The sequence below is a fragment of the Aotus nancymaae genome, unplaced genomic scaffold (assembly GCF_030222135.1).
Source record: "Aotus nancymaae isolate 86718 unplaced genomic scaffold, 86718_ANA_hifiasm-v0.15.2.pri h1tg000062l, whole genome shotgun sequence".
Classification (NCBI taxonomy): Eukaryota; Metazoa; Chordata; class Mammalia; order Primates; family Aotidae; genus Aotus; species Aotus nancymaae.
The window spans coordinates 1,791,744-1,818,162 of NW_026988476.1; the positions used below are offsets into that span (position 1 = coordinate 1,791,744).

At 38.6% G+C, this 26,419-nt stretch overlaps 1 protein-coding gene across 1 annotated transcript; it reads right to left on the reverse strand.

Moving 5' to 3' along the window:
• Positions 1-2,775: 2,775 nt before the first annotated feature.
• GPR33 (G protein-coupled receptor 33) lies at positions 2,776-8,373 on the reverse strand. The gene is made up of 2 exons (XM_012468584.2): positions 8,138-8,373; positions 2,776-3,975 (listed from the first exon to the last, which is right to left on the reverse strand). Exon 2 carries the CDS (start codon positions 3,967-3,969, stop codon positions 2,953-2,955), a length of 1,017 nt encoding a protein of 338 aa, XP_012324007.1. The 5' UTR covers positions 3,970-3,975; positions 8,138-8,373; the 3' UTR covers positions 2,776-2,952.
• Positions 8,374-26,419: the final 18,046 nt, after the last annotated feature.

Sequence of the window (26,419 nt, forward strand, 5' to 3'; positions counted from 1 at the left end):
TTTAAAAGAAACTCTCAATATCTTATATTTATGCAGTGCTTTACATATTATAATTGTGAAAACTCAACTTTTATTAAGTATCTTTTATTGGTTATCAATTGTGTGTAATGTTATAGAAAAGAAATATTATAATTGATAGGATTCTTTCGAGGAGTTTACAATTTATAGAAAGATGGCAAAAATACCTCAAAGAGCCCCCGAACTAGGTCTCATGAAAAAGGCAATTTAAAGCATACATAGATAGCTGTAAGGAATGACAACATATGGCTTACAAACACCACAAAAATCCATGCTTTCCAGGGCATGTTCCTTGTTTACTATTGTAGCAGGCCTGAGGAGGTAGACAAAAGGCACTCTCTGTAGCTGCTAAATTTCTAAAATCCAAATCTTGTTTTAAAGAATCTTATGTTCCATTCAATAATTTTCTTTCTTAAATCTTGCATCATAAAACTTCAGTGGGTTTGTCAGGACCTGGGAGAGTGTGGGGCAGAAAAAGCACCATCCCCTTCTCATTGCAGCTCCACTTAGAGGCACAGCCTGGTCATCAAGTCACCTCTCCTGTTCCAAAAAAGAAAAAAACAAAACATAACTGTTCAAGCTTCAGAAGCTTGATAATAGGGCCAGCAATTAAAGTTTTTGTCTACTCAAAGTTTTTTGTCATTCCAAGTAAGAGAGACCAAGTCCCCAATTGCTTAGGGGAACCCTGATACCATGTCAATTAGCAGGACTTCTAGGACATCAAACTACTCTTAACTTTCTCTATGACAAGTTAGTCATGAAGATTAATTTTCTTCTTTTTGTAACTCCATGTAATTAATATCTTACATTTTGGGGATTTCTGCATAGGTTGTATGCTTGTGATTTGGAATGGTTTGTACAAAGCATGCTGGTATATTCAGGAACTAAGTGTGGGATGACCTAAATATTTCCATATTGTATTAGTTAAACTAACTAGATAGTTCAGTTGGTTTGGAATAGACAGGACTACCTACTGATTGACATCTATTGATTGATGGATAGAATTAACTAAATACAAAGATAACAGGTGAGCGATACTATGCGGTTCTACATAACTTAGGTGTTGTCACTTAGTACACAAATCTTGAAGCATAACTTGAAAAATCAGAGAATACAAATTAATATTGTTATTGCATTTATAAAATTAAGTCTAGTATGATAGGCAGATTCTTGAACATTATCTTAACCCCAAATTTTGGAGATAGCTTACTCTATAAATATTAGAAAAATACACTTTAGATGCCTTAATAAGTAAAACATTAAAGTAGAAATGTCTTTTTACTTTAACATGGATATAACAAGATGAGTGCCTTGTCATCTCCATGTTAAGTTTTATTCATACCAGTTAAATAGTTTAGTTGTTACTAAATAATGAGGGAGCTCTGTCCAAATGTCTGTTTGTTAGAAGATTCTGTGACGGAAAATTCAAATCCATGAATATTATTGATATTTGGCAATTGATATTCCTAGCTTCAAAAATCAAAAGTTTTAGCTGGACATTGTGGTGTGTGCCTGTAGTCTCAGGTACTCCAGAGTCTGAGGCAAGAGGAATGATTGAGCTCAGCAATTTGAGACTGCAGTGAGCCAAGGTTGTGCCACTGTACTCCAGCTTGGGTAACAGAGTAAGATCCCAACTCTTAAAACAAAAACAAAAAAAAACCATGAAAGGTTAGGAATCATATGTACCACCTCAACCCACTAGAATGACTATACTGTAATTAAAAAAAGAAAAATAACAAGTTTTGGCAAGAATGTGGGGAAACTAAAACCTTTATACATTGCTGGAATACAACATGATACAAATTGAAAAGCTTTATGATTTCTCAAAAAGGTAAACATAAAATTGCAGTTTGACCCGGTAATTCCACCCTTGGGTATATACCTACAATAACTGAAAACAAGGACTGACACAAATACTTATATACAAATGTTAATAGTAGCTTTATTCACAATAATAGTAGCTTTATTGACAATAGACAAAAGGTGGAAACAACACAACAGATGGCTGGATTTAAAAATTATGGTATATACAATAAAATATAATTTAGCTGTAAAAAGGGAATGAAGTTCTGATACCTGTAACAACATGGATGAACCTTGAAAACATTTTGCTGAGTAAAGTAAGTCAGACACAAAAGGGTAAATACAGTATAATTTCACATATGTGATATCTAGAATAGGTGAATTCATAGAGACAGAAAGTAGACGAGATTACTAGGGACTAGGGGGAGGAGGAATAGGGAGTTACTACTTAATGGGCACAAAGTTTGTCCTTAGAGTGATGAAAAATTTTGGAAATAGATGGTGGTGATGGTTGTACAATGTGATGAATATAATTAATTCCACTAAAGTGTTCACTAAAAATGGTGAAAATGGTAAATCCTATGTTACACATATTTTTCCCACAATAAAAAATGAGTAAAAATTGTCACAGGTGGGTGCAGTGGCTCATGCCTATAATCCAAGCACTTTGGGAGGTCAAGGTGGGCGATCACTTGGGGCCAGGAGTTTGAGACCAAGACTGGCCAACATGGTGAAACCCTGTCTCTAGTAAAAATACAAAAAAATTAGCTGGGCATGGTGGCGTATACCTATAGTCCCAGCTACTTGGGAGGCTGAGGCACAAGAATCACTTGAACCTGGGAAGTGGAGTTTGCAGTGAACCTTGATTGTGCCACTGCACTCCAGCCTGGGCAACAGAGCAAGACTGTGTCTCAAAAAAAAAAAAAAAAAAAAAAAAAAAAGAGTCACATTTGCAACATGATCTTGCAAATTGCTTGGTTTCTTGCAGCCCTTTTATTGCTCAGAGATCTAACTATAGTACAGCCTAGGTATCTCTCTAATACAGGGACTACAGCATACAAAAGCAAAAGGTATATCTCTAGTGGTATAATTGACAAAGTGCATGATTGTTTAAGAATCTAGAATTTAAATTTAGGCTCCTAAATTTAGGTTTTGTGTCCTTTCTGCAGAAGAATCCTCATTAAATGTTGACTCAAACAGAGCAAGAATGGACTTCTTGAAGACCCTTTTGAAGTTCTCCCCAATAAATAAGTAAAGTGTGGGAGAAAAGATAGTATTGAAAGAAGTGGTTAGCACTGTAAGTATCAGAGTCAACTCTAAAAGTAGTGACTGGTTCTTAATGAGAATTAAGCCTTGGTATATATGGTAGGGCATCCAACACACAAAGAAAGAGACAATGGCAGTCATCATAACTTTGAAGGGCTTGCTGGATTTAAACAGGCCCCTCTCTTTCACCTTGCTGGATACTCTTTCATAACAAAAGATGATGATGAAGAAAGGCAGAAGAAAGCCCAGCAAGAAGCGGCTGATGTAAAAGGCTGCATGAGTCCATTGCCTTAATGTTTGCATCTCCTTGCTTTCCCAGTTAGTAGACACAGCATAGTTATTTCGGCAAGTCACCTTTCCTTTATGGTCATGATGTGTCTCTCTGAAAATCAAATAGGGGATGCTGAGGGCAGCCGCTGAGATCCAGACTCCCAGAACGATGCTGGAAGCCCAACGTGGGGTTCGATGCTGCTGGGACCACACTGGGTGAAGAGTGAGCAGGTAACGATCAAGACTGATGGCCGAAAGAAAGAAAACAGAGGTGAACATCCCCAGAGACAAAGTGCTGTTGAAGACCTTGCACAAGGCAGTTCCAAAGTTCCAGTGATTGTCTTGAAGTTGGGAGGTGGCTATAAATGGTATAATCAATGTTGCAATAAAATATGAGAGAATGAGATGAAAAAATAAGAGAGTATTGACAGTCCGTTTCATCTTGTATCTTAGCACCCATAGATAGAGGCCATTGGTGATGGTACCAATTATTGCTGAAATGAACAAAGTAATGGCAATAATCATTTTTGATGCAGGGGCTAGAAACTGAGTGCTGTTTCTTACTAAAGTAGAGGCATTGATCAGGTAATCAGTAGAGTTGATCAGATCCATAATGACCTGTGGAGTGAGAAACAGTGAAAATAACAAGAATAGTGGGAGACTTTAACACCACATTGTCAATATTAGACAGATCAACGAGATAGAAAATTAACAAGGATATCCAGGACTTGAACTCAGACCTGGAACAAGTAAACTTAATAAACATTTACAGAACTCTCCACCCCAAATTCACAAAACAAACATTTTTCTCAGTATCACATCACACCTATTCTAAAAGTGACCACATAATTGGAAGTAAATCACTCCTCAGCAATTGCATAGCATTTCAAAAGTTTAAATGAAATATTGGTGGGCTGCTTGTTTGTTATTTTCCTCCCTTATTCCTTCCTGTCTCCATTGTTAAGCACATTTATTGGCATAAAAGAAGTTTTTAATACCCGTTTTTAGACTGCGTTCTAGCCTGGGCAATAGAGCACGATTCCTGTTCTCTCTCCCTCTTTCTCTTTCTCTTTCTTTCTATCTTTCATTCTTTTTTCTTTCTTTCTTTCTCTTTTTTCTTTCTTCTTTTCTTTCTTTTTTTCCTTTCTTTCTTTTTTCTCTTTCTAAAAAAAAAAACGTAAAAGATGTCTGTGGAGACATCAAGAGTGATGTTGGAAAGATATATCAGGAAACAGGTTATAAGGAACTTAAACACCATGCCAAGGAATTTGAACATTATGCTACAGGTGAGGAGAGTCCCTTGAAAAGTTGAGAATGGAGAATAACTCTACATAATTACAGCATTATTTTAGGAAAGCTAATTTGATTGTATAAAATAGAATAAAGTAAGAAGAACAGGGACCAGACATAGGAACATCACTCAATGAATATGTTTTTTGGATGCCTTCTCAGTGCAAATAATTGTGAAAGATATTATGGATATGTAGATGAATAAAACATCGTCATTTCCCAGGAAAGCCTTGTAGTCTAATGGAGAAAATATACAAATACATAAAAAAAAAAAAAGAAAAAGAAAAAGAAAAAGTTAAATGTAAAAATTTAAAAAGTAGGGCTGGGCGCGGTGGCTCACGTGAGCCTGTAATCCCAGCACTCACGAAGTCAAGAGATCGAGACCATCCTGGTCAACATGGTGAAACTCCGTCTCTACTAAAAATACAAAAAAATTAGCTGGGCACGGTGGCACGTGCCTGTAATCCCAGCTACTCAGGAGGCTGAGGCAGGAGAATTGCCTGTACCCAGGAGGCGGAGGTTGCGGTGAGCCGAGATCGCACCATTGCACTCCAGCCTGGGTAACAACAGCGAAACTCCATCTCAAAAAAAAAAAAAGAAAAAAAAAATTTAAAAAGTAATTTTTTACATAGTGATAGTTCTAGTCCAAATGATAATATTTTAACAGTGGTAAGCAAAATATTTCCGCAAATCAAATACTTTTATGTTTTAATGAGGAATTAAGACCAGATGAATCTGAGCATCAAAAGTAGAAATATACAGACCAAATAAATGTGAAAAAGAAGTAAATGTTGGTACATTTTGACAATTGTTCAATAATTAGGTAGTTAAGAGTCTATTTTTTTTTCTGAGATAGGGTCTCACTCTTATCACCCAGGCTGGAGTGCAGTGGCATGATCTCAGCTCACTGCAACCTCTGCTTCCTGGGTTCAAGCAATTCTCCTGCCTCAGCCTCCTGAGTAGCTGTGATTACAGGCACTTGCCACCATGACCAGCGAATTTTTGTATTTTTGGTAGAGACAGGGTTTCACTGTGTTGGCCAGGCTAGTCTCAAACTCCTGACTTCAGGTGATCCACTTGCCTCAGCCTTCCAAAGTGCTGGGATTATAGGCATGAGACACCGCACCTGGCCAGATGTAGTAATATTAACAGTTCATTGTTACTTGAGAAGGGGACAAAAGGGAGAAAAGTCACCAAACTCATATTTATCCAATATTTGTGGTATGCCAGGAGCTTTCTATAAAAATCATTTCTGTTTTTCCTTGCAAAGCCTACAAAGCAAATCTTTAAACAGAGGGGAAGGTGAGGTTTTGTAGGGTTACATGTCTTACCCATCAATATTTCCTACCATGCCTCCTTTGTACCAGGTGGGAAACTCTACTACTATTTTATATTACTTCTTTGAAACTTGGCAATTCATATGTAGTGTTTTTAATAATGCTCCATGAATCAGAGTGTTCGATTATCTAAAACATCCAATTTCTTGAATAATGGATACCATGGTATCAAAAATATAAACCTGAGAAAATTTTGGAAAATAGCTATTATAACAGTCATATCAGCAAATTGGTTTTAGGTAAATTGGATAAAGCAATGGAAATTACTAATGATGCTTTTTTCCCCACTAAACAAAAAGATTCTAAGAACATATACAGAGAAGTAAGATAATTGCTATTTATTTTATTTTATTTTATTTTATTTTATTTTATTTTTTAGAGACAGGGTCTCTCTTTGTCACCCAGGCTGGAGTGCAGTGGCACGATCCTAGCTCATTGCAGCCTGGAACTCCTGGGCTTCATCAATCCTCCCACCTCAGCCTCCAGATAGCTGGGATCACAGGTATGTAGCACCACATTTGGCCAATTTTAAAATTTTCTGTAGAGAAAAGAGTCTCGCTGTGATGTCCAGGCTGGTCTCAAACTCCTGGCCTCAAGTGATCCTCCCACCTCAGCCTCCCAAAATGCTAGGGTTAGAAGCATGAGCTGCTTTGCCCAGCCATAACTGCTATTTAAAATGACAACTTCCTAAGTTAATTCTGCCTTCTAAGGGAGTTGCAAACTATTTTTCTAAAGTAGAAAAATGATTCTACAGGAAAATACCTTAATAGTCTTCTGTGGGAATAAAAAGTGGAGTCTACAGGGTATGAAATGGACAGGCAGTGGCAAATGAAAGAGTGAAAACTTGAGAGAGAGGCTATGCGAAGGCCCTGGGACCTTAAGAAGAGGGTGGAAGAATGAGGATGATTTTAAGACAGGCAGCACAGAAAAAACTCAGCAGGAGATTAGGAGCTCTAAAGAGGAGAAAGGGTCAATGAAGTATTCCAAGAAGCAGAAATGACACAGGGGATTTAAAAATAGAAATGTCTAATAATTATAATCTATTTGCTATGCTTTGATATGGTATAATGTCCCTTTTCCCTATTAACCCATAGCTGTCTTGTATTGGTGGTGGTTCTGGGGAATCAAAGTCACTGTGGTGTTTTTATCCACAGAGTTTGTGTGTAGAGGTGTGTCTGTGATCAGTGTATGTGTATCTTGATGTATTTGTGTGATCTCTGTGTATGTATGTGTCTGTGGTCTTTGTATGTTTTTCTGTGGAATGTGTCTATGTGTAGTGTTTGCATGTCTGTGTTGTGTGTGTGTGGTCTCTTTATGCATGTGCATATGAAAAACTAGGTACCTGAATTATGGGAAAGATTTTTTTTTCAACTGCGCATCTGAGCTCTGGAAGGACATCTTAAAGTAATGTAGAACATGGGCAAAATCATAGTAAAACTTTTCTCATCAACGTTGGTAGTGATTCTGAATATCATATAAAGTTTCCTAGGAATTCTGATTTATTTCACAAAACCAGGAAATTTCTTCATCCTTAAACACCTTTAAAATGGTTGTAAAGTGCTTGAGAATAAATAAATGGGGCAGATTTTAGACTCTGGCATCCCACAGACCTGGGTTTGTATCCTACCTCTACCACTTACCAGCTCTGCAAGTTTAGACTTAACTCTTTAAGACTTTTCTCCTGCCAAGCCCCTCAGTTTTTATGAGAACGAAATGAGATAATGTATATAAATTACTTAGCTTTCTTCAGGGTACATATTATGTACTCAATAATTTTTCTACCTATTATTTTGTTCAACTTATATTAAGTCCAGTAACAGCCTCATTTCCCCCTTTTAATGCTGCAGGCTACATTTCTTTCCTCCCTAAAGCATCTGTAATGAATTCTCGAGTACCTCCAGGAATTTCTGAAAAAATCTAAATGTCCATCTATTTGGTCAAAGCTCCCTGATTTATAGTTATTTTTGTGGCTTTGATGTAATGGTACCTTTGGCACAAAGGGCTTTCAGGAAGACCCCACATCCAATTGAAAACACTAAGCTGCCCATGCAGGGGAAGGCCACAGGAGCCTTGGGAAGCTGATGTACAATGTGTCTAGAGGATCAATTCAGATGATAGCGCTAGGATAAACGTGCTAGCCCAAAGAATCTTACCTTGAAGCTAGATCTTCATGCCAGATTGGTCTTGAGCAGGCCAAAGTGACTCTACACCATCAATCTTCTCTCTAGGAACAACTGTCAAAATCAGTGACACTGTGCCTTCATCTCATCTGTCTTTTTTCTTGCTGATGCTACTCCCCAAGCTTGAACTATTTAAATACTCAGTAAGGTCTTTTCCTCTTTTTGGTTCCTTTTTCTGTGGAATTTACTGCTATAGAGGTAGAGTTAGAGCGATAAGTACTTCTTCAAATAACTTCTCCATTTTGAGATGCATTAAAAAAATTTGTAAGTGGCCAAGTGCAGTGGCTCACACCTGTAGTCCCAGTGCTTTGGGAGGCCGAAGCAGGAGGATAACCTGAGGCCAGGAGTTAGAGACCAAAATAAAAAAAATGGCCAGGCTTGGTGGTGTACACCTGTAGCACTAGCTATGTGGGAGGAGAGGCTGAGGTAGAAGAATCACTTGAGCCCAGAAGTTCGAGGCTGCAGTGTGCTGTGATCACAGTGGTGAATAGTCACCACATTCCAGCCTGGGCAACAGAACGAGACCCTATCTCTAAAGGGAGACACACACACACACACACACACACACACACACACACACACACACACAGAATCACATAAGCAAAGTCATTTCATTTTGAAGGTTAATAAGCTTGTTTCAGTTGTTAAACACTGATTTAAAAAAATTCCCTTTATTGGATCATCCTGCCAGGTACCCACTCTGCTTCAACTCTAGGATATTTATTAGCATATGGATGGATGGTGTTGGGCACATAAGGAGGTGGTAAATATCAGGCAGGGACCAGAATAGAATCTGGAAATGAGCTATCTAATCTTGCTGGAGAGAAAATACTTAGAAGGAAAAAGTTAAAATACTGAGTTTCACATTAAAGTGGAATTTATGAGGACAGGCCAGAGATTTGGATTATTCAGTTTGGAATGATGAAGACTGACAGGCAGAATAATCTGCATTTGTATGATGGTTGTAGAATGGTTGGAAAAAACCAGAATTGGTTACTACATCCTAGAAGAGGATCTCATTATAAAAAATTTTCCAACAAAGGTAATGCATTTATGAACAACTACTGACTGAGTTCTACATTTCCTGTATTCCTCTCTCTAATTCATCTGTGAATTTTTTTTAGATCCTCCTCTGTGCTGACTTCAGTGTCCTAATTTTTTTCCTGCTTGCTTTCCTCTTCATCTCTTCATTACCAATGGAGAAAATACATCAGAACCACTGTGTAGCTTCGGTGGTGACGTGTTTAGGAATCAAAACCATTACCCAGTCTTTGTTAGACTTAGAATTTTAAAGCTTTCACTGCTGAAGTGCTGCCTTACTAAAAATAGGCTTAAATTTCAGTTCTTAATTCATTTGTGGCTTGTTACCTTCAACCTAAGAACTGATCTTTGCAGGTTAAGGATGAGTTTTCAAACCTGCTACTGCATTTTAAAAGGGATTTTAAAAGGAATTTTGACAGGCTTTCATATTCTTGCGGTTAATTCACAGATTTGGAAGCAATCTGAGATATTATTTGGTCCAAACCCACTAATTCTGAAGATTAGCAAACCGAGACTCAGAGAGGTTAAATGAATTACAAAAGGTTTTCACCAAGAAAAGCCAAGGGCTCCTTCTTATGCTAACTTATCAATTAAAAAAAGGAATTTGGACCAGGTTTTTCCTCTTCTCCCCTCACTCTATGCTTCTCAATTCTATGATTTCTAAAATTCATAAATAACAAATATATTAGGGACTAGTGCTTAACTTTTCTCCTCAAATATATACTAGGGTTAGTACCACCATTAGATAGCCTAAAATTTGATTATTGTATAACTCTCCTCAGAAATACTCTTAATAGTGAATATTTTCCTCCCATAGGTAATTAAACCAATGATATAAACAATGTTAGGAAATATACATAGTGTATCTGAGGAAGTAATTCTCTTCTGTGGCTTTCGTAATGTGGCTTCTTTCAGTTTACTTCTCATATTTCAAATCAAGTCATGTGATTTCAAAAAAGAACTTATGGAAATGGAAACAGTTTTATGTTGTGTTGATATAACCACAGTTTGAAATACATAGAAATGTAGAAGCAGATGGTATTGCTGAATCAAATGCGTGAAAGGCTAGATGGTATTGCTGAATCAAATGTGTGAAACTCATAGATGCATATAATTTTTATAGTTGGATGAGACCAAGGAGTTAATTTCATCTAACTCCCATTTGTAAGTATGTCAGATGACTGCATTTGTATAGGTTACTTCATTATGAATATAATTTGTCTGCTTATAAATATTGTACCTGTGTGACTGTCCTTAGTATACCTGAGTGTTTATGCTTGCAAAAATATGTATGTTAATGTTCTGGAAAATTTTACCTGACAAGAAACCCAAGGGGCACTCAGGGGATTGGAGGAACACACTATTAGGCTGGCAGGCCCAGAAGGGTTCATCCCCAAAAATCTGGACCCTAGTTAAGAAAAGTACACAATTTTTATAGGTACGGGGCAGGGGAAGTAACTCAGCTTTAGACAGCACAGCAGGTTTTAGACGACGCGGCAGTTTTCCTTAAGGCTTTTCCATTAGTAAGCAATAAGCTGAGGTACAGAAGCAGAAAGAGGCAGTTAGTAGCAAAAACAGGGGCAGTTTTAAAATAGGGATGGTTGCTGAGTATGTGCTGACAAAATCCTGGGCAAAATTTTTCACTTCATTATTATTGCCTGTTTTATTGTGTAAAGTGGCCTATAAAGTGTTCTATCATTTTTGTTTGTTTTGTTTGTTTGTTTTATTGTTATTGTTTTTAAGAGACGATGTCTTTCTCTGTCATCCGGGATGGAGTGTGGTGGAGTGCAGTCTTGCTCTTGTTCACTGCAGTCTTGACCTCTCAGGCTCAAGTGATCTTGCCACTTCAGCCTCCCCAGTCACTGGGACTACAGGTGCATGCCACTGCACTGGGCTATTTTTTTATTTTTTGTAGAGATGAGGTCTCACTATTTTGCCCAGGTTGATAGTGAACTCCTGGGCTCAAGTGATTTCCCCCACTTTGGCCTCCCAAAGTGATGGGAGTACAGGTCTAACCACTGCACCTCCCTAATATGTTTCACAAATAAATCTTTTAAAAATGTAAATGCCTTTAAAGAACTTACAAAAATTTTTTTAGAACTATTTTTTCAGAATTTTGATCTTTTGGGATTTCAGCATTTGGGATTGTGGCCCAAACCCCTATAGGTAAAGATTTAGCATAGTACCTGGCACATGGTATGTATTAAGTAAATGATAACTAATGCCAGGCAAGGTATCAGAGCCTCACCATGAAAAGTGATTGGCTTGTAAAACGAGGGTGCTAAAAAAATTTACCAACAATAGTATAGGTTTGAAAAGGAAAGTTGTATATATGGAAAGAACACTATAGCAGAGTGCAGCGGGGACTTCAACAAGAGAGGACTGGGGGTGCTGCAGAGGATTTTCCTTAGGGGTATTTATGGACCTTCAAGCAGGAGCTTAAGGGTAATTTGGATGATATGAGTCACATAGGTCATGATACATAATTACATTTTCAGATATTTTGGTGCCTTAATGTCAATGAGAATTGCACAATGAGTTTTGACATGCATGCAGTCTGAAGGTGTACAGAAATTCTAGTTACTTATACGTTTTTGGGAAAGAAGCCTGGTACCAGATGCCAGCTTTAGATAGTAAGGACGTGTAATTACTTCTGAATTCCTCAGAAAAGGAGTTTTGCCTCCAGATGGTCTGCTTGCTGACCACCAGGTGATCTTTGCTCTCCTCAGCTAATATTAGCATTATGTAAGTTGTAGTAGAGAACACCAGCAAGTCCAGTGGGCTAGAGTAAATCTCTGAGCAATGCAATTCAAGAAACATTTATTGAGTATCTATTGTATGTAAGACAGTATTTGAGACTGGGGAAAATAAAATAAGTAATTCAAAATAATTGCCCTTAATGTCTGTAGTTATTAAAGATGATGCCTGAACTCAATAGCTTAGGGATGTTGGGGAGAGCATATTCTGGGTCTTCGAAACAGAGTGCTTAAAGGCAAAGCTGAAGAGAGCAATACTTCATTTGTCTGGCCTTGTTCTGTACTTTTCAAGGTCACTTCTTACCACCTTCCATATTCCAGCATAGTGACAGCCACAATGCAGGTATCACTCCAGTGCGTTCTAGACTGTTTGAAGTCACACTCACCTGGAAATTGTTAAAAACGATGCAAGGCATACCTGAGATTTCATTCATTCATGCAATACTTACCAAGTATTTATTGTATTTGAAGTGCTATTCTTGCCACTGGGGATAGATAGTCAATGATAAGAGCTGTGTTCTTAGGGAGGTTACATTCTAGTGGGGAGAACTGAGCATTAAACCAGTAAATAAACACATAAAGAAGAGAAACATCAGCTAGCACTACAGTGCTATGCAGAATATTAAAACACAGAAATGTGAGATCATCATGGTGGATGGGAGGCAGGACTAGATTGCAGCTCCAACTCAGATGGACAGAGCAGCGTGTGGAGTTTTGCATCATGGATTTTAATTCCAGAATGACTGGAAGAACATAGTAGGAATTCCAAGAGGACCCATAGACCCTCTGAAGGAAGGAGACTGCTCCTGCAGGACCTGGGAGACACCCCAAATACTGTGAGTGCCCAAACTGCAGAAGTGGGAAAGGGAGACCCTCCACTCTTGAACACACACCCCCACTGGGGAAAATGAACATTTAGTTTGCCAAGAAGTTTCACACCTTACCTGGAGCTGAGGCAATTTAAAGAGCCATAGCAGAGGAACAGAAAAGGTCCTGGGAACTCGCTGGTTCTCCAAGCAGGCCTTTCATGCCTGGCACCACAGGGATCATTTTGGAAGGGCAGCCAGAGGTGTAGGGGTGGAGGGGTAGGGGGAGTGGGAGGGCAGTGTGTGGGGGTAGAGGGGTGGGAGGGCGGGGTGTGGGGGTGGGGACCCCACAGGGAGAAGGAAGTCTCCAGCTAAACTTGGAAATAATTGGTTCTTTTGCAGCTGGGAGGTGGGTAGCCTAGGGCAAGTTTTTAAGCCCTGCTCGCTCACTGCCTGGAAACAGACTCTCAGGGCTGTTAGGAATGGCACAGTGGGAGTGAGACTGGCCCTTTGGATTGTGTGGGAGCTGGGTGAGTCCTGTGACTGCCAGCTTTCTCTCACTTCCCTGACAACCTGCATAACACAGCAGAGGCAGCCATAATCCTTTTAGTTACACAACTCCATTGACCTGGGAACCTTGCCCCCATCTCCCACAGCAGCTGCAGCAAAACCTGCCCAAAGAGATTTCGAGCTCAGACACACCTAGGCCTGCCCCCACCTGATGGGCCTTCCCTACCCTCCCTGGTAACTGAAGACAAAGGACATATACTCTTGGGAGTTCTAGGGCCTTGACCACTGCTGGTTCCTCTTCATACTACCACAGTTGATGCTCTCTGGAAAGCACTACCTCCCAGTAGCAGACCAACCAGCACAAAAATAGAACACTGAATGCAAATGGCCAAAATGCTCCACTTTAAAGATACAGAACTACAGAATGGATAAAAGAACTCACCAACCAACTATTTTCTGCTTTCAGGAGACTCACCTAACTCATAAGGACTCACATAAACTTAAGTAAAGGGTCAAAAAGGCATTTCATGCAAATGGACACCAAAAGGAAGCAGGGCTAGTTATTCTTATATCAAACAAAGCAAACTTTAAAGCAACACCAAATAAAAGAGACAAAGAGGGACATCACATAATAGTAAAAGGCCTTGTCCAACAGGAAAATATCACAATCCTAAACATATATACACCTAACACTAGAGCTTCCAGATTTATAGAACAATTACTAATAGACCTAAGAAATAAGATAGACAACAATACGGTACTACTCGGGGACTTCAATACTCCACTGACAGCACTGGACAGGTCATCAAGACAGAAAGTTGACAAAGAAACAATAGATTTAAACCATACCTTGGAACAAATGGACTTAACAGATATGTACAGAACATTTCATCCAACAACCGTAGAATACACATTCTATTCAACAGCACTTGGAACTTTCTCCAAGATAGACCATATGATAGGCCACAAAACAAGCCTCAATAAATTAAAGAACATTGAAATTATATCAAGCACTCCCTTAGACCACAGTGAAATAAAACTGGAAATCAACTCCAAAAGGAACCTTTAAAACCATGCAAATACATGGAAATTAAATAACCTGCTCCTCAATGATCATTGAGTCAAAAACGAAATCAAATTGGAAATTAAAAAATTCTTTGAGGCGTCTAACCAAGATGGCCAAATAGGAACAACTCCTGTCTGCAGCTCCCAGTGAGACCAACACAGAAGGCAGGTGATTTCTGCATTTCCAACTGAGGTACCTGGTTCATCTCATTCAGATTAGTTAGGCTGTGGGTGCAGACCATGGAGGGTGAGCAGAAGCAGGGTGGGGCGTTGCCTCACTAGGAAAGTGCAAGGGTCTGGGGACCTCCCTTCTCTAGCCAAGGGGAGCCATGAGGGACTGTGCTGTCCAGCCCAGATACTACACTTCTCCCACGGTTTTTGCAACACATAGACCAGGAGATTCCCTCATGTGTCTACACCAGGCCCTGGGCTTCAAGCACAAAACTGGGTGGCTGTTTGAGCAGAAACTGAGCTAGCTGCAGAAGGTTTTTTTTTTAGTTGCACCTGGAACCCCAGTGAAACATAACTGTTCACTCTGCTGGAATGGGGGCTGAAGCCAGGGAACCAAGTGGTCTCGCTCAGTGGGTCCCACTCCTATGGAGTCCAGTAAACTAAGAAACAATGGCTTGAAATTCTCACTGCGAGCACAGCAGTCTGAAGTTGACCAGTGACCATTGAGCTTGGTGTGGGGAGGGGCATCCACCATTACTGAGGCTAGAATAGGCAGTTTTCCCCTCACAGGGTTAAGGAAGCCACCAGGAAGTTTGGACTTTGCAGAATTCACCACAGGGTGGCAAAGCAGCTGTGGCCAGACTGCCTCTCTAGATTCCTCCTCACTGGGCAGTGCATTTCTGAAAGAAAAACAGCAGCCCAAGGCAAGGGCTTATAGATGAAACTCCCATCTCCCTGGGAGAGAGCACCTGGGGGAAGGGGTAGCTGTGGGCTCAACTTCAGCAGACTTAAATGTTCCTGCCTGTCAGCTCTGAAGAGAGCAGTGGACATCCCAGCACAGTGCTTGAACTCTGCTAAAAGACAGACTGTCTCCTTAAGTGGCTCGCTACCCACTGTGCCCCCTGACTGGGAGATATCTCCCAGCAGGAGTTGATAAGCACCTCATATAGGAGAGCTCTGGCTGGCATCAAGCAGGTGCCCCTCTGGGACAAAGCTTCCAAAGGAAGGAACCAGCTGCGATCTTTTTTTTTTTTTTTTAGAAAAAGGAAGAAAGAAAGAAAGAAAAAAGAATGAAGAAGAGAAAGAGGGAGAAAGGGAATATTGCTTTATTGCCCAGGCTAGAACGCAGTCTAAAAATGGGAATTGAAAACCTCTTTTATGCCAATAATTGTGCTTAACAATGGAGACAGGAAGGAATAAGGGAAGAAAATAACAAACAAGCAGCCAACCAATATTTCATTTAAACCTATGAAATGCTATGCAATTGTTGAGGAGTGATTTACTTGCAATTATGTAGTCACTTTTGGAATAGGTGTGATATTGTACTGATAAGAATGTATGATTTGTGTATTTGAAGTGGAGAGTTCTATAAATGTTTATTAAGTTTACTTGTTCCGGGTCTGAATTCAAGTCCTGGATATCCTTGGTAATTTTCTATCTCGTTGATCAGTCTAATATTGACAATATGATGTTACAGTCTCCCACTATTATTGTGTGGGAGGCTAAGTCTCTTTATAAGTCATTAAGAACTTGTCTTATGTATCTGGGTGCTCCTGTATTGGGTGCATGTATATATAGGATCATTAGCTCTTCTTGTTGCATTGATCCTTTTACCATTATGTAATGTCCTTCTTTGCCTCCTTTGATCTTCGTTGCTTTAAGGTCTATTTTATCAGAGGTGAGAATTGCAACTCCTGCTTTTTATTTATTTATTTATGTTTGCTCTCCATTTGGTTGGTAAATCTTCCTCTGTCCCATTGAGTCTTTGTGTATTGTTGCATGTGAGATGGGTCTGGATACAGCGTACCGATGGGTTTTGGCTTTTTATCCAGTTAATAATATATATGAGTTTAATACTGCCATTTGATGCTAGCTGGATATATTTTTGGAAAGGCTGATACTGGTTGTTCGTTTATATGTGTAGTGCTTCTTTCAGAAGCTTCTGCAAAGCAGGCCTGGTGATGGTAAAATCTCTAAGTACTTGCTTGTTTGCAAAAGATTTTATTTTTCCTTTGCTTTTGAAGCTCAGTTTGGCTGGATATGAAATTCTGGGTTGAAAGTTCTTTTCTTTAAGGATGTTGAATATTGGCCCCCACTCTCTTCTGGCTTGTAGGGTTTCTGCTGAGAGATCTGCTGTAAGTCTGATAGGCTTCCCTTTGTGGGTAACCTGACCTTTCTCTCTAGCTGCTCTTAGTATTTTCTACTTCATTTCAACCCTAGTGAATCTGACGATTATGTGCCTTGGGGTTGGTCTTCTTGAGGAATATCTTTGTGGTGCTCTCTGTATTACCTGGAGTTGAATATTGTCCTGTCTTACTAGGTTGGGAAAGTTTTCCTGAATAATCTCCTGAAGAGTATTTTCCAACTTGGATTCATTCTCTTCGTCACATTCAGGTACACCTATCAAACGTAGATTAGGTCTTTTCACATAGTCCTGTATTTTTTGGAGACTTTGCTCATTCTTTTTTATTCTTTTTTCTCTAATCTTGACTTCTCGTTTTATTTCGTTAAGTTGGTCTTCGAACTCTGATATCCTTTTTTCTGCTTGGTCGATTCAGCTGTTAAAACTTGTGCATTCTTTGCGAAGTTCTCATGTTGTGTTTTTCAGCTCCATTAATTCACCTATATTCCTCTCCAAATTGTCTATTCTTGTTAGTGTTTCGTCAAACCTTTTTTCAAAGTTCTTAGTTTCTTTGCATTGGGTTAGAACAAGTTCTTTTAATTCACAGAAGTTTCTTATCATCCACCTTCTGAAGCCTACTTCTGTTAATGGAACACACTTGTTTTCCATCAGGGCTTGTTCCGTTGCTGATGAGGAACTGTGATCACCTGCAGAGGGAGAGGCATTCTGATTTTGGGTATTTTCAGCCTTTTTATGCTGGTTTCTTCCCATCATTGTAAATTTATCCACCTGTCGTCTTTGTGATTTCTGACTTTCAAATTAAGTTTCTCAGTGGCTATCAAACTTGTTGATTTCCAGTGCCAAAATCTGAGCAATCCACTGCGCCGGCCAAAACAGCGGCGTCAAGATTGATGGTGCTTTTCTGCCTGGGAATCGGCCAAAAGGGGACCCAGTCCCACTCACCCTGCACCAAGAACTGCCGCGCTGAGGCGCCAGCAAAACCGCCGCGCCGGCCACAAGAGTCACGCTAGCGACCCATGGGGCTCCTCCACTGGGAATCTCCTGGTCTGTGAGCAACAAAAATTCATCTGAAAGTGTGGTGTCCTCTCGTTCTCTGCACTTTCACTAGGAGCTACTATCCCGAGCTGCTAGTGGTCAGCCATCTTGGATCTCTCTCCCCCAGCTGCAATCTCTACTGTTCTGCAGCCTCTGCTGGTGATACCCAGGCAAACAGGGATTGGAGTGGACCTCCAACATACTCCAGCAGACCTTCAGAAGAGGGTCTTAACTGTTAGAAGGAAAACTAACAAACAGAAAGCAATAACATCAACATTAACAAAAAGGATGCCCATGCAAAAACCCTATCCAAAGGTCCTAAGCATCAAAGATTGAAGATAGATAAATCCATGAAGGTAAGGAAAAAACCAGTGCAAAAATGCTGAAAATTCCAAAAACCAGGATGCCTTTTCTCCTGCAAATGATCACAACTCCTGTCAATTAAGTCAGGTTGCCTACAAAGGGAAGCCCATCAGACTTATAGTGGATCTCTCTGCAGAAACCCCACAAGGCAGAAGACAGTGAGGGCCAATATTCAACATTCTTAAAGAAAATAAATTTCAACTCAGAATTTCATATCCAGCCAAACTAAGCTTCATAAGTGAAGGAGAAATAAAATCCTTTACAGACAAGCAAATACTGAGGGATTTTTGTCACCACCGGGCCTGCCTTACAAAAGTTCCTGAAGGAAGCACTAAATATGGAAAGAAAAAACTGGTAAAAGCCACTGCAAAAACACACCAAAATATAAAGACCAATGACACTATGAAGAAATTGCATCAACTAATGTGCAAAATAACCAGCTTGCATCATGATGAAAGGATCAACTTTACATATAACAATATTAACCCTAAATATTAATGGACTAAATGTCCCAGTTAAAAGACAAAGACTGGCAAATTGGATAAAGAGTCAAGACCCATGTGTGTGCTGTATTCAGCAGATCCATCTCACTTGCAAAGACACACATAGGTTCAAAATAAAGGGATGGAGGAATATTTATCAAGCAAATGGAAAACAAAAAACAAGCAGGGGTTGCAATCTTAGTCTCTGATAAAATAGACTTAAAACCAACAAAGATCAAAAAAAGACAAAGAAGGGCATTACATAATGGTAAAGGGATCAATGAAACAAGATGAGCTAACTACCTAAATATATATGCACCCAATATAGGAGCACCAAGATTCATAAAGCAAGTTCTTAGAGACCTACAAAGAGACTTGGACTCCCACACAATAACAAAGGGAATCTTTAACACCCCACTGTCAATATTAGACAGATCAATGAGTCAGAATATTAAAAAGAATATTCAGAATGTGAACTCAGCTCTGGACCAAGTGGACCTAATATATGTCTACAGAACTCTCCACCCCAGATCAACAGAATATACATTCTTCTCAGCACCACATAGCACTTACTCTAGAATCAACCACATAATTGGAAGTAAAACACTCCTCAGCAAATGCAAAAGAATGGAAATCATAATGAACAGTCTCTCAGATCACAGTGCAATCAAATTAGACCTCAGGATTAAGAAACTCACTCAGAACTGCACAATGACATGGAAACTGACCAACTTGCTCCTTAATGACTACTTGATAAATAACAAAGTTAAGGCAGAAATAAATAAGTTGTTTGAAACCAATGAGAACAAAGACACAATGTATCAGAATCTCTTGGACACAGCTAAATCAATATTCAGAGGAAAATTTGTAGCACTAAATGCCCACAGGAGAAACTGAGGAAGATGTAAAATTGACACCTTAACATCACAATAAAAAAAAACTAGAGAAGCAAGAGCAAACAAATTCAAAAGCTAGCAGAAGACAATAAATAACTAAGATCAGAGCAGAACTGAAGGAGATACAAACACGAAAAATCCTTCAAAAAACTCAATGAATCCAGGAACTGGTTTTTTTGAAAAAAATTAACAAAATAGACTGCTAGCTAGACTAATAAAGAAGAAAAGAGAGAAGAATAAAATAGACACAATAAAAAATCATAAATGGGATATCACTAGTGATCCCACAGAAATACACACTACCATCAGAGAATACTATAACACCTCTATGCAAATAAACTAGAAAATCTAGAAGAAAAGGATAAATTCCTGGATACATACACCCTCCCAGGACCAAACCAGGAAGAAGTTGAATCCCTGAATAGACCAAAAACAAGTTCTGAAATTGAGGCAGCAATTAATAGCCTACCAACCAAAAAAAAAGCCCAGGACCAGATGGATTCACAGCCAAGTTCTACCAGAGGTACAAAGAGGAGCTGGTACCATTCCTTCTGAAACCATTCCAAATAATAGAAAAAGAGAGACTCCTCCCTAACTCATTTTAAGAGGCCAGATATCAAACACTGACAGAGATACAACCAAAAAAGAAAATTTCAGGCCAATATCCTTCATGAACATTGATGCAAAAATCCTCCAGCAGCACAGTGAAAAGCTTATCCACTACAATCAAGTCACCTTCATCCCTGGGATACAAGTTTGGTTCAACATATGCAAATCAATAAATGTAATCCATCACATAAACAAACCAAGAAAAAAAACCCAAGATTATCTCACTAGATGCAGAAAAGGCCTTAGATAAAATTCAGCACCTCTTCATGCTAAAAACACTCGATAAACAGGTATTGCTGAAACATATCTCAAAATAATAACAGCTATTTATACAAACCCATAGCCAATATCATACTGAATGGGCAAAATCTGGAAGCATTCCCTTTGAAAACCAGCACAAGGCAAGTATGCCCTCTCTCACCACTCCTATTCAACATAGTATTGGAAGTTCTGGCCAGGGCAATCAGGCAAGAGAAAGAAATAAAGTGTATTTGAATAGGAAGAGAGGAAGTCAAATTGTCTCTGTTTGCAGATGACATGATTGTATGTTTAGAAAACCCCATCATCTGGGCCCCAAATCTCCTTAAGCTGATAAGCAACTTCAGCAGAATCTTAGGATACAAAACTGATGTGCAAAAATTATAAGCATTCCTATACACTAATAATAGACAAACAGAGAGCCAAATCATGAGTGAACTCCCATTCACAAATGCAGTAAAGAAAATAAAATACCTAGGAATAGTACTTACAAGGGATGCAAAGGACCTCTTCAAGGAGAACTACAAACCACTTCTCATGGAAATAAGAGACGACACAAACAAATGGAAAAACATTCCATGTTCATGGATAGGAAGAATCAATATTGTGCAAATGGCCATACTGCCCAAAGTAAATTATAGATTCAATGCTATTCCCATCAAGCTACCATTGACTTTCTTCACAGAACTAGAAAAAACTACTTTAAATTTCATATGTAACCAAAAAAGAGCTTATATAGCCAAGGCAATCCTAAGCAAAAAGAACAAAGCTGGAGGAATCATGCTACCTGACTTCAAACTATACTGCAAGTCTATAGTAACCAAAACAGCATGGTACTGGCACCAAAACAGATATATAGACCAATGGAACACAATAGAGACCTCAGAAATAACACCATGCATCTACAACCATTTGCTCTTCAATTAACCTGACAAAAACAAGCAATGGGAAAATAATTCCCTAGTTAATAAATGGTGCTGGGAAAACTGGCTAGCCATATGCAGAAAACTGAAACTGGACCCTTCCTTACACCTTATACAAAAATTAACTCAATATGGATTAAAGACTTAAATGTGGCCAGGCACGGTGGCTCATGCCTGTAATCCCAGCATTTTGGGAGGCTGAAGCAGGTGAATCACCTGAGGTTGAGAGTTCAAGACCAGCCTGACCAACGTGTAGAAACTCTGTCTCTAATAAAAAATACAAAATTAACTGGGCATGGTGGCAGATGCTTGCAATCCCAACTACTCAGGAGGCTGATACAAGAGAATCACTTAAACCTGGGAGGCGGAGGTTGCGGTGAGCTGAGATTGCGCCATGCACTCCAGCCTGGGCAACAAGAGTGAAACTCCATCTCAAAACAAAAAAAAAAAGATTTAAACCTAAAACCTAAAACCATAAAAACTCTAGAAGAAACCTAGGCAGTACCACTAAGGACATAGGCATGGGAAAAGATTTCATGACTAAAGCACCAAAAACAAAAGCCAAAGTTGACAAATGGGATATAATTAAACTAAAGAACTTCTGCATAGCAAAAGAAACTATTATCAGAGAGAATGGCAACCTACAGAATGGGAGAAGATTTTTGCAATCTATCCATTTAACCAAGTTCTAATATCCAGAATCTATAAAGAACTTAAACAACTTTATAAGAAAAAACAAACAATCCCATCAAAAAGTTGGTGAAGGATATGAACAGACACTTCTCAAAAGAAGACATTTACATGGCCAACAAACATATGGTAAAAAGCTCATCATCACTGGTCATTAGAGAAATGCAAATCAAAACCACAATGAGATACCATCTCACACCAGTTAGAATGGTGATCATTAAAATGTCAGGAAACAACAGATGTTGGAGAGGATGTGGAGAAATAGGAACGGTTTTACATTGTTGGTGGGAGTGTAAATAAGTTCAACCATTGTGGAAGACAATGTGATGATTCCTCAAGGACCTAGAACTAGAAATATTATTTGACCAGCAATCCCATTACTGGGTATATACTCTGTATCGTTCCAATTTTATTATATGTGCTGCCGAAGCGAGCACTACTGGGTATATACTCAAATGATTATAAATTATTTTACTATAAAGACACATGCACACGTATGTTTATTGCAGCACTGTTAGCAATAGCAAAGACTTGGAACCAACCCAAATGCTGATTAATGATAGATTGGATAAAGAAAATGTGGCACATATACACCGTGGAATACTATGTAGCCACAAGAAAGAATAAGTTCATGTCCTTTGCAGAGACATGGAAGAGGCTGGAAACCATCATTCTCAGCAAACTAATAAAGGAACAGAAACCCAAACACCACATGTTCTGACTCATAATTAGGAGTTGAACAATGAAAACACATGGACACAGGGAGGGGATCATCACACACCAGGGCCTGTCAGAGGGTGAGAGACAAGGGGAGGGGAGAGCACTGAGACAAATACCTAATACATGCTAGGCTTAAAACCTAGATGATGGGTTGATGGGTACAGCAAACCACCATGGCACATGTATACCTATGTAACAAACCTGCACATTCTGCACATGTATCCCAGATCTTAAAGTATAATAAAAAATATAAGTAAAATTATCATTAAAAAGCTTCTATAAAAGGAAAAAGCATTCTTTAAACTGAATGACAATAATGACACAACCTATCAAAACCTCTGAGATACAGCAAATGCAGTGCTAAGAGGAAGGTTGATAGCCCTGAATGCCTACATCAAAAAGAGTGAAAGAGCACAAACTGACATTCTAAGGTCACACCTCAAGAAACTAGAGAAACAAGAACACACCAAACCCAAACCCAGCAAAAGAAAGAAAATAACCTAGATCAGAACTAAATGAAATTGAAACTAACAAACAAAAAAATACAAAAGATAAATGAAACAAAAAACCTGGTTTTTTGAAAAGATAAATAAAATTCTTAGACCATTAGCAAGATCAACAAAGAAAAGAATAGAGAAAATCTGAGTTGGCTCAATAAGGAACGAAAGAGGAGATGTTACAACTGACACTACTGAAATACAAAAGATCATCCAAGGCTACTATGAACACCTTTATGCACATAAACTAGAAAACCTAGAAGAGTTGAATAAATTCCTGGGAAAATACAACCCTCCTAGATTAAATCAGGAAGAGTTAGATACCCTGAACAGATAGATCAGTAATAAGCAGTGAGATTGAAATAGTATTTTAAAAATTGCCAACTAAAAAAAGTCCAGGACCAGAGGGATTCCTGGCAGAATTCTACCAGAAATTCAAAGAATTGATATCAATCTTTTTGACACTATTCCACAAACAGAGAAAGAAGAAACTCTCCCTAATTCATTCTATGAAGCCAGCATCACCCTAATACCCATACCAGGAAAGGACATAATCAAAAGAAGAAACTACAGATTGATACCCCTGATGAACATAGACTCTAAAATCTTGAACAAAATACAACAAACCCAAACCAACAACATATCAATAAGATAATCCACTATGATCAAGTGGGTTTCATACCAGGGATGCAGGAATGGTTTAACATAAGCAAGTCAATAAATGTGATACATCTCAAAACCAGAATTAAAAACAAAAATCACATGACCATCTCAATAGATGCAGAAAAAGCATTTGACAAAATCCAGCATGCTTTTATGATTAAAACTCTCAGCAAAACTGGCATACAAGGAACATATGTCAATATAATAAAAGCCATCGATGACAAACCCACAGCCAACATAATACTGAATGGGGAAAAGTTGAAAGCATTCCCTCTAAGAACTGGAAGAAGACAAGGGTGCCCACTCTTACCACTCCTCTTCAACACACTACTGGAAGTCCTAACTAGAGCAGTAAGACAAGTTAAATAAATAAAGGACATCCAGTAAAGAGGAAGTCAAACTGTCACTGTTTGCTGACAATATGATCATTTACCTTGAAAACCCTAAAGACTCCTCCAGAAAGCTCTTAGAACTGATAAAATAATTGAACAAAATTTCCAGATACAAGATTAATGTACAGAAATCAGCAGCTCTTCTATACACCAATAGTGACCAAACAGATAGGCAAATCAAGAATTCAAGCCCTTTAACAATAGTTGCAAATAAAATAAAATACTTAGGAATATACCTAACCAAGGAGGCAAAAGACCTCTACAAGAAAAACTACAAAACACTGAGAAAAAAAATCATAGATGACTCAAACAAATGGAAACACATCCCATGCTCATGGATGGGTAGAATCAGTATTGTGAAAATGACCATACTGCCAAAAGCAATTTACAAATTCAACGCAATCTCCATCAAAATATCACCATCATTCTTCACAGAATGAAAAAAAATTCTAAAATTCATATGGAACCAAAAAAGAGCCTGCATAACCAAAGCAAGACTAAGGAAAAAGAACAAATCTGGAGGCATCACACTACCTAATTTCAAACTATACTAAAAGGCCATAGTCACCAAAACAGCATGGTACTGGTATAAAAACGGGCACATAGACCAATGGAATAAACAGAGAACCCAGAAATAAGCCCAAATACTTATAGCCAACTGATAGCCGACAAAGCCAACAAATCAAACAAAACCATAAAGTGAGGAAAGGACACTCTTTTCCACAAATGGTTCTGTGATAATTGGCTAGCCACATGTAGAAGAATAAACTGGATTCTCATCTCTCACCTTACATAAAAATTAACTCAAGATGGAGTAAGGACTTAAACCTGAGACATGAAACTATAAAAATCCTAGAAGATAACATTGGAAAAACTCCTCTGGACATTGGCATAGGCAAGAACCCAAAAGCCAATGCAAAAAAAAAAAAACAAACAAACAAAAAACAAAAAACAAAACAAAACCCAAAAAACAAACAAACAAAAAACCCCAAAGATAAATGGCTGGAAGTTAATTAAACTAAAGAGCATTGGCACAGCAAAGGGAACAGTCAGCAGAGTAAAGAGACAACCCAGAGAGTGGGAGAAAATTTTCACAATCTCTACGTCTGACAAAAGACTAATATCCAGAATCTACAATGAACTCAAACAAATCAGTAAGAAAAAAAAAAATCCCATCAAAAAGTGGGCTAAGGACATGAATAGACAATTCTCAGGAGAAGATACACAAATGGCCAACAAACATATGAAAAACTGCTTAACATCACTAATGATCAGGGAAATTCAAATCAAAACCACAATGCAATACCACCTTACTCCTGCAGGAATAGATATAATGAAAAAATAAAAAAACAAAACAGTAGATGTTGGTGTGGATGTGGTTATCAGGGAACACTTCTACACTGCTGGTGGGAATGTAAACTAATATACAACCACTATGGAAAACAATGTAGAGATTTCTTTAAGAAATAAAAGTAGAACTACCATTGCATCCAGCAATCCCAGTACTGGGAATTTATCCAGAGGAAAAGAAGTCACTATACAAAAGAGTTACTTGCATATGCATGTTTATAGCAGCACAGTTTGCAATTGCAAAATTGTGGAACCAACCCAAATGCCCATTAATCAACTAGTGGATAAAGAAACTATGATATATATATAGTATTCCATCATATATATAATGGAATACTACTCAGCTATAAAAGGGAATGAATTAACAGTATGTGCAGTGACCTGGATTAGATTGGAGACTATTATTCTAAGTAACTCAGGAATGTTCAAATATCATATGTTCTCACTGATAAGTGGGAGCTAAGCTATGAGTACACAAAAGTATAATAATAATACAATGGGCTTTGGGGACTTGGGGGGGAAATGGAAGGGAGCAAGAGATAAAATACTACAAATAGGGTACGGCGTATACTGCTTGGGTGATGGGTGTGTCAGAATCTTACAGTGCACCACTAAAAATTTACTCATGTAGTAACCAAATACCACCTGCCTCCCAGTCACCTATGGAAAAAAAAAATACACTGTTGGACTTAAAAAAAAAACACATAGAAATGTGATGGATAATGAAGTGGCTACTTTAGATAGGGTGGTCCAGAAAGGCATCTCTGTGGGTAACACTTAATGGGATTGGAATGCTACAAAGGAGCCAGCTGTGGGGTGATCAAGAAGAGGAGCATTACTCTGACCCTAACTCACATCTTGCTTCATGTCTATTTCTGGCTTTAC